The sequence below is a fragment of the Oryza brachyantha genome, chromosome 2 (assembly GCF_000231095.2).
Source record: "Oryza brachyantha chromosome 2, ObraRS2, whole genome shotgun sequence".
Lineage (NCBI taxonomy): Eukaryota > Viridiplantae > Streptophyta > Magnoliopsida > Poales > Poaceae > Oryza > Oryza brachyantha.
Window position 1 is genome coordinate 19,624,532 of NC_023164.2, and position 12,592 is coordinate 19,637,123.

Consider the following 12,592-nt stretch of genomic DNA (forward strand, 5'->3'; position numbering starts at 1 on the left):
AATTTGATATACCTAGTCTCTTGGAGATGCTCTTATATTAGGCTCTTAGCTAAACAGTTCGAGCCTAGCTAGCTAGAGCTAGTTCAGTGTATAGTACACGCTGGCCTGGTCCATGCCTACCGGCTAAACTGCTATAAATGCAGATAATCGGCTAAGAGCAAGATCAATACAAGAGCTAGCTAGTTACTATCTCCAAAATCTTTTTATGTTATCAAAAGCTAACATAAAGTTAATGTGTACAACAGTTAGAAACAAATATATAATATATAATTAGTATAAGATCTATCTCTCGGATATACTTAATGTCTTGTAGTCTGTATTGTAGCTGACAATTCTAGGCCATCTTTTTTTTTCTTATTTCTCTCTTCTCTATATAAGCATAAATATGATACGGTAGTTTTTAAAATCCGCTTACGTCGTTTATTATTCTCGCTCTAATATCATTTTACATCTTGACGTCATGAGTTTACAGCATGAACATGTGTGGTGTAGACGTGAAGGAGAAGTCACTAGTAGAGCAAGGCTAATAATATAGCCAATAAGCTGGCTATAAGACTTTTTATAGCCAGCTCTTAGCCCACCCATATAATAGTTAGTTCTTCATCATTAATACATGACCCACATATCACTCTTACAGAGTTTCTTGGTTTTTGTGCTTGAACTGGCTATAAGCTTACAGCCTGCTTACACTCTCTCTCATCCACTCTCTTCTCCACATAAGCATTTAGTCAACTTATAGCCTGCTATTATACTTGCTCGTAGGTGAGGTTGTAGGACATGTACCAGTTCTCCATAGGGCTGGTCACACTTGGAGGCAACGGTATCACCAGATCAGTTGAGAAGACGGCAGAAATCTAACGCTCGCGCGCCCTAGATTCCTCGCCATGATGATGCCTTTCGTGCCATCGATGGCTCCCAGCGACGAACAAGCTCTAGCAGATCTCTTGTGATCTTCACGACCGCAGTACTGCACACATGTCAAATAAACCATGAGATGGCACAATGATAGAGCACCACTACATGCTCGTTTGATCCCAAAAAAAAAAAAGAAAAAAGAACTACCACGTACGGTACGGTATAATAACCTAACAGTATATACTGCCAATACAAATGATTTAATGATAAGAATAATTTAACTATTCACTTCAGATAACTATAACATAAAATTTAAAAAGATAAATTAGGCTTTATAGATTATCATGTGTGGTCAATTTGATAAAATTGCCTTCAAGTTTACTGGCCATATATGGTAGGAGATGGGTTGCCGAGAGTCATGGACACAGAAGCAAGAAAGTAGAGAAACCATATTGTCGCCACATGTATTGTCCTCTGTTGCTGTTGTGGATCAATGTCACTGTTGGATTGAAGCTAAATCACCATTACTAAATTATCTCTTTTAATATTATGGTATTTTTTGAATATGCTCTTGTTTATATTTGTTGCATATACTATCTGTGTATTGTATTGTATCATAAAAGTTGTCAAAATTGAAGGGATAGTCATTTTCAATTTTAAGATTTTTATTTCTTTGAGATTTTTACGATGCTTGAAGGTACATCTATACGAGAGGATGAGAATGAACTGTTTGTAGTTTGGACATTGTAAGCAAATTTGTTCAGTCTCATTAGACGTTGAGCATTGTAAGCAAGTTTGTTCAGTCTCATTAGACATGGCATGTTTGGATATTGTTGTTTGACGCCGGAGGTTACATCATGTATTTTGCCTACTAGGGCATATGAGTGCCAAAGAAGTACTCCGTCTGTTCTTAAAAAAACCAATTCTTCGGTTTCCGTGATCAACATTTGACCATTCGTCTTATTTGAAAAAATTTTAGGAAATTAAAAAAATTAGCCACACATAAAGTACTATTTATAATTTATCATCTAATAAAAACAGAAATATCGATCGTAAAAAAATTTAAATAAGACGAATAGTCAAAAATTGTAGGTAAAAAATAAAAAATTGATTTATTTTGGGACGGAGGGAGTAATTTTTTTTCCCTTGGAAGTCCTAAATATCTCCCTTGGAAATTGAAATGGCCAACAAAGGATGCATCGGAGCTGTCGTAACTGTTGGAGCCATTCTGGATCAAGTCCTCGTTTTTGCAGAACATGTTCCCAGATTATCTACAGCGAACCGAATATCAGTCTAGGAATTAGTTAACTACTCGTATGCGGTTCGCTTGGAGGGATCGTAGAAGCATCACCGCCACAAAGCTTGAAGCTGCTTGAGCACGTATTCTACTTCTCCGAGGGTTCAGTTTTGTTTAATGCGTTTCCTCTCCTAAGCCAAACGCTGAATATTGAACTACGGTGAACTCTACTTCCAGGCAACAACGACAGCTTCTTAAACCCATTTATACAGAATTTTTTTTTTGGCAAAGTATGAGGTAGCATAAGCAGCTGCCAACTTGTAGTGCATATGCACTCTTATCACTGGAGCAGTCATACTCATAGATGGCACAGCTCAGAGCATAATTACTTGAATACTGGGGGACCTGTTGCTTTACCTGCAGTTTCTGGAGCCTGGACCGACCAAAGAGTAGTAGCCAGTAGCTGCCCCTGAAGCCCTGAACGGCTGAACACGGCAGCAGCAAGCACCACCCCTGGGAAGCACAGGCACTCTCCAGCCTTACGCAGGGTCATATGATATCATATCCTGACTCCTGAGAACAGAATTAAGTCACATATCAAGTTCGTTCTTTCGTTGATTAGTCTGGTTTGTCCACTTCCTGTTGTTGGTATCCCTTTTTCCTCTTTTCAGTTTGCATTCATTTGTTTCATTTGTTTGAGGAGAGTAGTTCAAGCCAGCGGTAGCAAGCAGCAAGAGCAGGCCAGAATCCATTCAACCAAGAAAGGCGTGCTGAACCACAAAAATGGTCTGCATTATATTGGAACAAACTTCATACACCAGGACAACTAAGGAAACAACAGATTTGCATCATTGCGGGGCTAGCAGAAACAGCTAGCATGATTTCTGCACACTCGGAGAACTGAGCACTATCAATTGTGAAAATATGGTACACTACAGGAGACACTCAGATTAGCTTTCACAAGAGCCTCTTGTTTACAAAGGAAAAGAAAAACCTAGAAGCACTTCATTTCGTGGTATGACAGCATCAACCAAACTGTGACAACACACCCAACCTATAAATACCCTGCCCTGGCAGCTGATCGGACACTTTAGTTACCCTACGTGGCGTGCTATGGCCAAGAAACCTCTATCTTGTAATTTGGAGACAAGTTAACAGAGTACCTAAACTTGAGGATACAAGTGCGTCTGCATATTGGAATTCTCACTGTTTGCGGGCACTAGTTGCAACCCTTTAGCAACTCAAGTCTTGCAGCAGGTAGCCATGTTATGGTTTCAGTTACTAGCTAGCGGGCCAAAAGCTTGTATGATGGCATGTCCTCAATCCGCTGAATATCTTCAAGCAAGAGCTCCCTTTCTAGCTGACGTCGTGTGGACTTCATGACCGTCTGCAATTTTAGTAGCACAATTAAGTCAAGACAGATGGGTGATTTCATCAACCATTGTATGTCTATGAAGATTCTCGATCCAAAAAAGAAAAGGATCAATAGGGGTGAGGGCGTCAGGCTGCTAGAATTTGGACAGAAAGATAACATACATTGAAGTCCATGTAAGTGGCATGCATGTCAAGCCATTGCTGATCCATCAACTTGAAGGTTATGCAGTAGAGAATGTCAAAAGCTTGATCATTTTCTGGAACAAAAATGGGTGAAATCAATTTTAGGAGCAGTATAATTTGGAACCAATTATAGAGCACTATAATTTGAAAGAGATATCCAAGGAATTATTATTAGATCCTTCAGCAAATCTAAATATATGTTGCCTGCTTTTAAAAACTACAACTACTATAGTATACCTTAGACCACTAAAGTGAATTTAGCGGATGTGGACTATTAATAGTCATAACATAATAATCATCTGTGAGCAAAATCAATAGAGTTGATTCATATAAAAAAATACTGAAAGTCTGAAACACAAGTTCTTCTAATTTTGACATCTGTACAAGCATACACCCTAATGCCTGAACACAGGTCACCAATGGAGTGCAAAAGCAACACATAATGCATGGATCAGTTTAGGTTCAAAAAAGAAACAAAAAAAATAAACATCTCTTGTGGATCCAAAGGGATTATGAAACATAGACTTTACCAGAAAGTAGCTTTAGAAAAACTGCTCCAATGAATGACCTTGGTTTAACTGCAGCAGAAATCAAAGTGAACTGTCAATTCAACATGGATTTATACACCAAATGCCGTTGCAGAAACTAGTATTATCTACTAAATAGACCCAATAGTTGATAAACAAAGAACTTATGGTCGACAAACCTGATTGAAGATCAAGCATCTGGATGAGCATGAATGTTATATTTACACCAGCGACAGCAAATGGATACTCCCAAATTGCACGGTCACCATTCTGCTTCCGAAGAAGCTCCTCAAAAGATTTCTTCATAGAAAAGTAAATTTGTTAATGGGTGGCAATGAATAGGAAACCTAAGGGTAATACATAACATTTAATGTCATCTGAATAACTGATAGGCACCATCTAACTTTAACAGATTTGTTTTCAGCACTCTGTACTGTCGGATGTACTGTGGATTCTTTACATTTGGCCAACCAGAAGCATGAAATGTACCTTTTTTTTCTTATTAAGGCGATTCTGTATAGCCAGAAAGGGTGAAGAGTAATTTTCAGGTAAGCATTAAATGCTCTATAGCCGAAAACTTATCTAGATTATAGCTGTTATACTCAAACATAAGTACACAACAGTACGTAAGAACCTCAACTCACTAGTCACCATCAGTGCTCCTAAATAGTACAAATATCTTTGAAATCAAGGCTTCACACTTACTGGAAAGTTCTTGGAGAAGTACACTAGGTTCTCCAAGGAGATGAAGCCTCCACCTCTGTAATGACAATACATCTCTTCTTATCCAGTTTAGCCAAAAAAAAAAAAAAACTGAGACAACAGTAACAAATAGTATGAAACAGATAAGCCAATACCTAAAATCTGTAGATGGATCTTTCCCCTGCCAGCCCATCTCTTTCCATTGTTCTGATATTAGTCCCCGTAGCTCAGCTCCAGGAAAAGAAGCATGCCAGAGGTCCTTCAATGCTTCCTGATTGATGAAATTTGAGATGTCATATTAAGTAGCAATTCCGATATTTTCAATTGTCATTACCAGGAACAAATGAACAATACTGGAAGATCACACAGATGATCTGGAGATCTGTATTGCCATGAATAATTTAACAAAATGAGTTAAGGATTTAGTTCTCCAGGGATAAGCAGCACTGAGATAAGAGGCGTAAATAAAAAGTACAGAATAAACTACCAGAGTGGTTGCAGTGTAACCTCGAAAGACTGTCTAGATCCTGAAAAAAACTATCTAAACTCAAATACGTTCGATTATTAACAGCTAATATTTCCTCATGGTTTCCACAGATGTATGGACCCTTTTCAAAATCACCCTTCTTCAGTTGAGTCTATTTTGGTTATACAACTGTAGAGTATGTTTCCAGATCATTAGGAGTATGTTTCAACATTAGGATAAGGGAAATTTTATGGTTCTTAAGAAAGTACCTCAAGGTAACCAAGTTTTAGTGTAAAATTTTACGGTTCTTGAGAGTAAATGGAGGTAACTAGTTTTTATACTAGAAAATGTGATACATTTTACCATTTTAAGGATGGTAAAAATAACTGTTGAGATAAATTGTGGCACATTCCCACTTCAAAAGAGAAAAATATGGAACATCAGAAGTCAAATGTACCAACAATTAGGTGGAGTTATCGGCCAAAACCAACTACCTGATGATCACTGTTTGAGCTATCATACTGAACTTCTAACCGGTTCTGTAACCTCTGTAGGCACTCTTCCTGGGACAGGTAAAATGGAAAATGTTACTTCCACTGTTCCATATAATTTTTCAGCTAACACATGCAAACTCATTATCTTGTGCCACACATGTATGATACGGAACAGTAAAATTACTCATGGAAATCTACTTATGTTAAAACGTTAAAAATAGAATCAAAGCCATTAAAGCGGGCATGGAAAATGTAGGCAGGACGTGCATGATAAAATGCGAGAATTATAGGCATGCTAGAAATTCGGAGATGAATTCGGCGACAACCAGAGGCAACCTTCAAAGTTCGTGAACAGAGCCCAAACTCAAACACAGTATTAGCACCATGGAAGCAAACATGGGGATGAAATCACCAAGAGAAACCCATCGTCACCTGAACTGGCGTCAAATCAAAGGAGAGACGCGCGTCGCTGTCCCTCCTCTGCGCACACACGCAAGACAGCCCCTTCCCGATCCACGCCGTCGACCCCGTCACGACCTCCGCTGCACCGACGAGCGCGCGCGCCAGCAGCAGCAGCACAAAACCATGAGCAATCCCACGCTACGAGCCACAATTCGGAAAGCCAAAAAAAACGGGGGGACCAGCCAAATCGGAGAAGGGAGGTAGTAGTACCCGAAGACGAGTGGTGGAAGGCGGCGGCGCCGGCCGCTCGTTCGGAGCCGGCGAGCCGGCGGACGGCGACGAAGGAGCCCGCGTTCGCGTCCATCTACTCCCCTCACCCCCCCGGAGCCGGTGCGGGACCCCTCTCCTCCCCCCCTCGACAGAACCTCCCTCCCTCCCTACTTACCTACTCGGCTACTCCCCGCGATCCGCGCGACGGCGGGGATCCATGTGCCGGGCCGGGGCGGGGCGGGGCGGGGCGCTCCACCCACGGCGAGATCGCAGCACGGGCGGATCCCAATGACGCAGGAAGGGAAAGGCCGAAAGGGAAAGAAAGAGAGCGAGAGAGAGGTCCGTTTAGTTGGTTGGGCGCTTGCCTCTGCTTTGCTGCTCGTCTGTCCGCGCAAGGCTCGGTGGTGTGGCCGGCGGCGTCTCGTCTGGTGCGAATAAATGAACAGCGCGAGCTGCTTTGCTTCGCTTCGATTCGCCGTGCTCCCCTCCCCTCCTTTTCTCTCTTCTTTTGTTCGATTTGGGGCATATGCGTTTTAATTGTGAGGATGGAATTTCTGTACAGAGACGCAGATCCGCGTGCTTTCGTCCTAATGCGGCAGATTAAGGGGGTACTTTTTAGCTGTTGGGCGTGGAGGCGGCTGTGTATCCTAGATAATACTATTGCTACTAATATATTCTCAATTGCATCTTGGAAAAGAATGGCAACTTCTTGTTTTCTCGATAGAGGAGGAAAACACACTTGTTGTTTTATTATTGGGTAAAGTCTATATATTTGTCATCAAAACTTGAGCTAATTATACTTTGCACCAGGAAAATTGCACAGTGTTTCACTTTGCGCTAGATTTACCTAATACTTTTACTTTGCACCAAGTTGTAATGAAATAAGTGTTACTTAATACTAGGATAGATCATGAAACCTATAGAAGTTTGTAAAATTCGAATAAAACTTGTTTAAACACAATCTAAATTCAAAAGGTTTTATAGGTTTTTTCCATATTTTACACGATTTTCAATTTGATAATATATGATGAAACCTAGTGCAAAATTGAAATTTATTTCGATATACTTGGTATAAAGTGAAAATATATGCTAAACATAGTGCAAAGTGAAACATGATGTATATTACTCGGTGCAAAAGTGCAATTTACTCAAATTAATACTTTAACCATAGTCTATTTTCAGACATGAACTATAAAATCGGTTGTTCTATGGCCTTCTCTAAAAATTGAACAAACAGCACCTTTACCTGTTTTTCGGCTTTATATTTGAAATAAAAACAGTTTTTCCAGTCTACACTCTTATTATGCACATATGTGAAGTTTGTCACTTGCTCTCTCCGTTTTATCATATAGTGTGGTTTGGTTTTATCCTAACCCAAACTACTTTAATCTTGATCAAGTTCATAGAGAAACATAGCAATATCTAGGGTTTCAAATATCGATTTAGGCCAAAACCGCGAAGTGACGATACAATGATAATCGCCCCCAAAAGCCACATGAATTTGGAAAAACCATCACGGTTTTGGAAGTGAAATCATATGGTACCCAATGATTATCATGATATTTGGTGATAATCACAACAGATTTCACAATATCAATAATCACGATATATATTGATAATCGCGGTATCATGATCAACATTGATAATCGTGGTGTGGATGTGAAAACCACGCGATATGTCGCGATTATCATGAACATCATCAATGTTTGTTGGAGTTTTACCTTTTTAAAAAAAATTGAAATCTCTTGAAAATTTCCAAACCATACCTCACTTATCGAAGCCACACGCTGGCGGCTCAAGCAATTATATTGCGTGAACCCTGGAAATATCTACAACATCAAATTAACTCTATCACATTGTTTGCAAATAAAAAATAATTTATAAATAAAAATTGTATTAAAAGTCAAGGTCTGAAAATAAAAAAAAAACCCAAAATCAAGGTTAAAAAATTAATTTTTGACCTATAGCTATAATCATAAGCAAAAACAAAAAAATGGTGTAAATACATTTTGTTGTATATTAATTTGTTGTTGAAAATGTGATGGAAGTTTCCTATAAACTTGATCTTTAAGTTTAAATAAAGATAAAATTAAAACATCTTATATTCTAAACGATTCCGAAATGGAAGGAGCAATTTGGTTCGTAACAAAAAAAAGTTACCTAATTGAAGTCCATATAACCACTGATTAAAACTACCATAAAATGATTTATGATGTTTGTCCAGTTTTTAGATAATCGGTTTTGTAGTTTTAGGGGGAAATATTCATGGGGCAACATTTAAGGAGCAAAAAGGACCTTACCCTATTTTTTTTTGTTGTACAAGGCATCTTGCACCTTTTTCCTGTTCATGGATCGCTATGTTAAAGATGCAAATGGCTAGTAAGTATATCGTTATTAATGTATTGTCCCCAATTCATAGGTCGTCTACTTCGACCACCTACTACTAAGGATCTCTCCTAATTAAATCGGATGCGAAAGATGGTGCCATTATCGATTTGAGCTGTCATTTTCTGAATCTGCTAACGAAGATTTTTTTTTTCCCTACGTGTGTACCTCTTCAGCTTACTCAGCTGTCACCACCATTGCATCAGGCTTTGAGGCTACAGTTTGGTTCGGCGATAATTCAATATTTGGTTCAGTGGATCTGCACCGAACGAACGCATCATACGCTTTGATATGCCTCTGCCCACTGTCCTCCTCCAACCCCATCCACCTTTTCTTCCTCAGAAAGGCAGCTTTGGTCGCCAAACAAACGCCTCGATTTCTCAGCAACCGGCATCGCTCATCTACTCTGGTCGTTGCTTCGGATCTGTGCTTCGTGGCCATCTTTACCCCGCGTGGGATAAGTGCGTAACGAACTGTTGTGCGGGCTCTACAACGTACCTAAACCAAGGATCATGTCGTTTCGTACGTATTGCAGTGATGCGAGGTCTGCAAGATACAACGTCGTCCTAAAATAAAAAATATTTAGCTATTTATCTTATTTAATATTTTTATGATTAATATTTTTATGACTAATTTTTAAATTTTTTAAATAAAATAGACGGTCAAACACTCAACATGAAAACCTTAAAATTCTTTTTTTATAAAGTAATACTATACATGATCAGCGTTTGAGGTTATCCGAAACATTGAAAGCTGGAGGAAAAAATGGGTGACAGGTAATAGAAAAGAGAGCGTACAGTTACAGCTCAGAAACAGGGGTCGCGGCATGCGAGATGGTGAGACGTCCCAGTCCACGGTTAGTCCACCCGACCCGACCGACCCAAGCACGCGTGGGGGCAACCAAAACGTGGCCCGCGACACGGCCTCGCTCGCTGCGCTCGGCCTGCCTCCGCTTTCCGCGGCCGCGGAATCGGGCGGCGTCGCGCCGCTCGCGGGAGGCGGCGACGTGGGAGGCGGCTCCCGTGCGAAGCGGCCGCGGCTCGGGTTGGGAGGGAGTGGGACACCCAAGATGTAACCGGGGGGCGGCGGGCGGCGGGCGGTCTAGCCGTATGCCGCCGTGCCTGCCGGTGTGGGCTGTGGAGTTGGACGCTTGGATGGATGGATGGGATACACGCACGGCCACGGCGGTCGGGCGCAGACGTGATGTGTGTTGCGCCTCCGGCGCCGGGCCGGTGTCGGGATCGTCTTGGTTGCCTGAGGATAGCGTTTTGTGGTTGGAACGGAATCAACCCTACACAAGCGATGTAGCTCACGATAAGTAGAAGCGTTATGTCCATGCTTGGATGGACGTTATTTCCATGTGGAGTTTAGCTGGTTTTCTTTTGGGGTTGGGGGGGGGGGGGGGTACTAACATGGGACGGACGATCGTTTTTGTTCGAGAGAAAGAACTTTGGATGGTCATCAGGTCATGTGGTAAAGGAAGCCGGAAAACGTGATGTCTCAGAATTCATCGTCGGCCAACCTGAATCATCATAGTTTGGACCACAAAACAATAACATAGCTAAACACATGATGCCTGCCTGTGCGTCGTGATTACACTAGCTAAGCGCCACGCTTAGAGCAAGTTCAATAATATAGCCAACTACTGGCTACAATTTTTCTATAGTCAATCTAATAGTCAATTTATATAATAGCTAGCTACAAAACATATACTACAATACCTCACATGTCATACACACACGGTGTCTTGGAGTCCGTGATATAACTGGCTATAAATTTAGAGTCCACTGATATTTTCTCTCCTCTCTTACCTCCTTAAAATATGTTTATAGCTAGCTTATAGTTTTGTACTCGCTCTTAGGCCTAGGGTGTGATGTACAATAGCTCAAGCACGTACTTCCTTTTCCAAAAAGAGAAACAAAAACTCAAGTACGTAGATCGAGCCTGCGAGGAGTACATGATTTGCATTGCCTTTAAACACTAAACAAATATAGTAAATATAGTTTAGTTGTGACTTTAGAGCTTTAAACAATTATCATTCACAAGTAGCGTAGGTGAGATATAAGTCCATCAAAAGGTGCGCCGTCAAATATAGATAACGAGCTTGTTAAAGTTCTCCAACTTAATCCGCATATGATGGTCTCCTACGTAGGATCTAATCATGCTGATTTACCCTCTTTTTGTGGTGCCCCTTTTCACTAACTAACCCAATCAAGATGCAGAGCAATTAAGCACCGTCACGGCGTCACCTACTCAATCATGTCGTGTCTGTAACTTTTATGCCATTCTCCGTTTTAGAACAATGAACAGATCATTCTCAGATATCAACACTCAAAACTGTTTTGTTACTACTAGCACAATTGAACAAATCCTTTTTCAGATGTCTACATCTTTCATTTCCCTCTACTCTGGAGCAGAGAGCCTCCGGTGTGCTTCGCACGTGTAGCCTCGTATAACAAAGTAAAGAAAGAACCGTCTGATCTTACTTACCTCATGCGATTTTTTTTAACCTGCTGACTGTCTCCGCACTAATGGCTAACGGTCCGAATTTACCGGAGAATCATGTGAAACTGTGTGCCGAAACCTTTTTAGTTTACTGCTTCGAGCGACAGCATGAAACATCAAGCAACCGTAAACATGAATAAACTAAAGTCGAAACATGGCATGGCATTGGTAATCCGCAGAGACTTTGGTCCACAGATGATGCTGACCACCTAGATCTCGGTTAGGGTTCGTGCTCCCAAAGATTCTCCGCCTAAATCCGTGACAAGCCGGCGTAAATTATTGCTCCCGGCTGAGTCATCACGGCCATAGGAATGTGGCGATGCACATGCGAGAGGGCGGCAAATGCCTAGGCGTGGCCGCTCGCCGTGCGAGCAAGTGCAAGGCACCACCGGTCGATCTCCACTATTATCTCCTAGGGCTATTAACCTTTCTTTTTCCTCTAAAAACTCTAAAAAAATCCTCTCTTTTTCCTCCATGCATGCCACCGACATGTCGATGTATGCACAGGGGATGGCGGAGTAATCAACAGCGGATCGATGGAAGGTCAGTCGCATCACGATCGACCAGAGAGTGGCTTACATCTGCATGCGTATCAGATGGATAACACTTGGGAGTTTTACATCAATCACATGGGCCCGGCGGCACTCCCTGTAGTCTTTGTGTAGTGCGTGCCAGTCGTTTCGTTCAGCTGGTCGTCCGAGAGATGATGCACCGGAAGCACTAACAGCAGTGCAGAGATTGTTGGTGATCGTGTTAAGTGTGTGGATGATTTCCGTGCGTGGCTGCGTGCCGGCTGCCGCAGCGCGGTCAGGTACTCGGCCGGCCACTCGTGCGGTTTCGGCATTTGACGGGTCCGTCCGTGGGCTTGGTTGCATCTGGTCCGTGGGGCGATCGACAGCTGCGGAATAGCGGATGCCGCTCGCGTCCTTGGGCCTTCATCAACCTGGGCAGCATGCCTCATGGACTGGAGTAACATATGGTCCTGTTCGTTCTTCTCCGCTAGATATTCTATCTCTGTTTCATAATGTGTCTTCGCTAAAAGTCATATAAATATTATTGAATTCAGACATATATACAAAATATACAAATGTTATTAGTAGACTAGATGAGTTAAATACGGTTATAAAGTTTTATGATATAAAATAAATAGAGTAGTGGATTGTCGCACGTACGTTTTCATGCTGGCTAAACC

General features: G+C 41.4%; 1 protein-coding gene across 1 annotated transcript; it reads right to left on the reverse strand.

The window, feature by feature from the left end:
• Positions 1-2,989: 2,989 nt before the first annotated feature.
• Positions 2,990-7,056, reverse strand: LOC102704219 (ELMO domain-containing protein A-like). Its single transcript, XM_015834090.2, has 9 exons — positions 6,511-7,056; positions 6,271-6,380; positions 5,839-5,907; positions 5,034-5,149; positions 4,882-4,936; positions 4,356-4,476; positions 4,180-4,227; positions 3,629-3,723; positions 2,990-3,479 (listed from the first exon to the last, which is right to left on the reverse strand). The coding sequence occupies exons 1-9, from the start codon at positions 6,602-6,604 to the stop codon at positions 3,378-3,380; spliced, it is 810 nt and encodes a 269-aa protein (XP_015689576.1). The 5' UTR covers positions 6,605-7,056; the 3' UTR covers positions 2,990-3,377.
• Between the last annotated feature and the right edge of the window lie 5,536 nt (positions 7,057-12,592).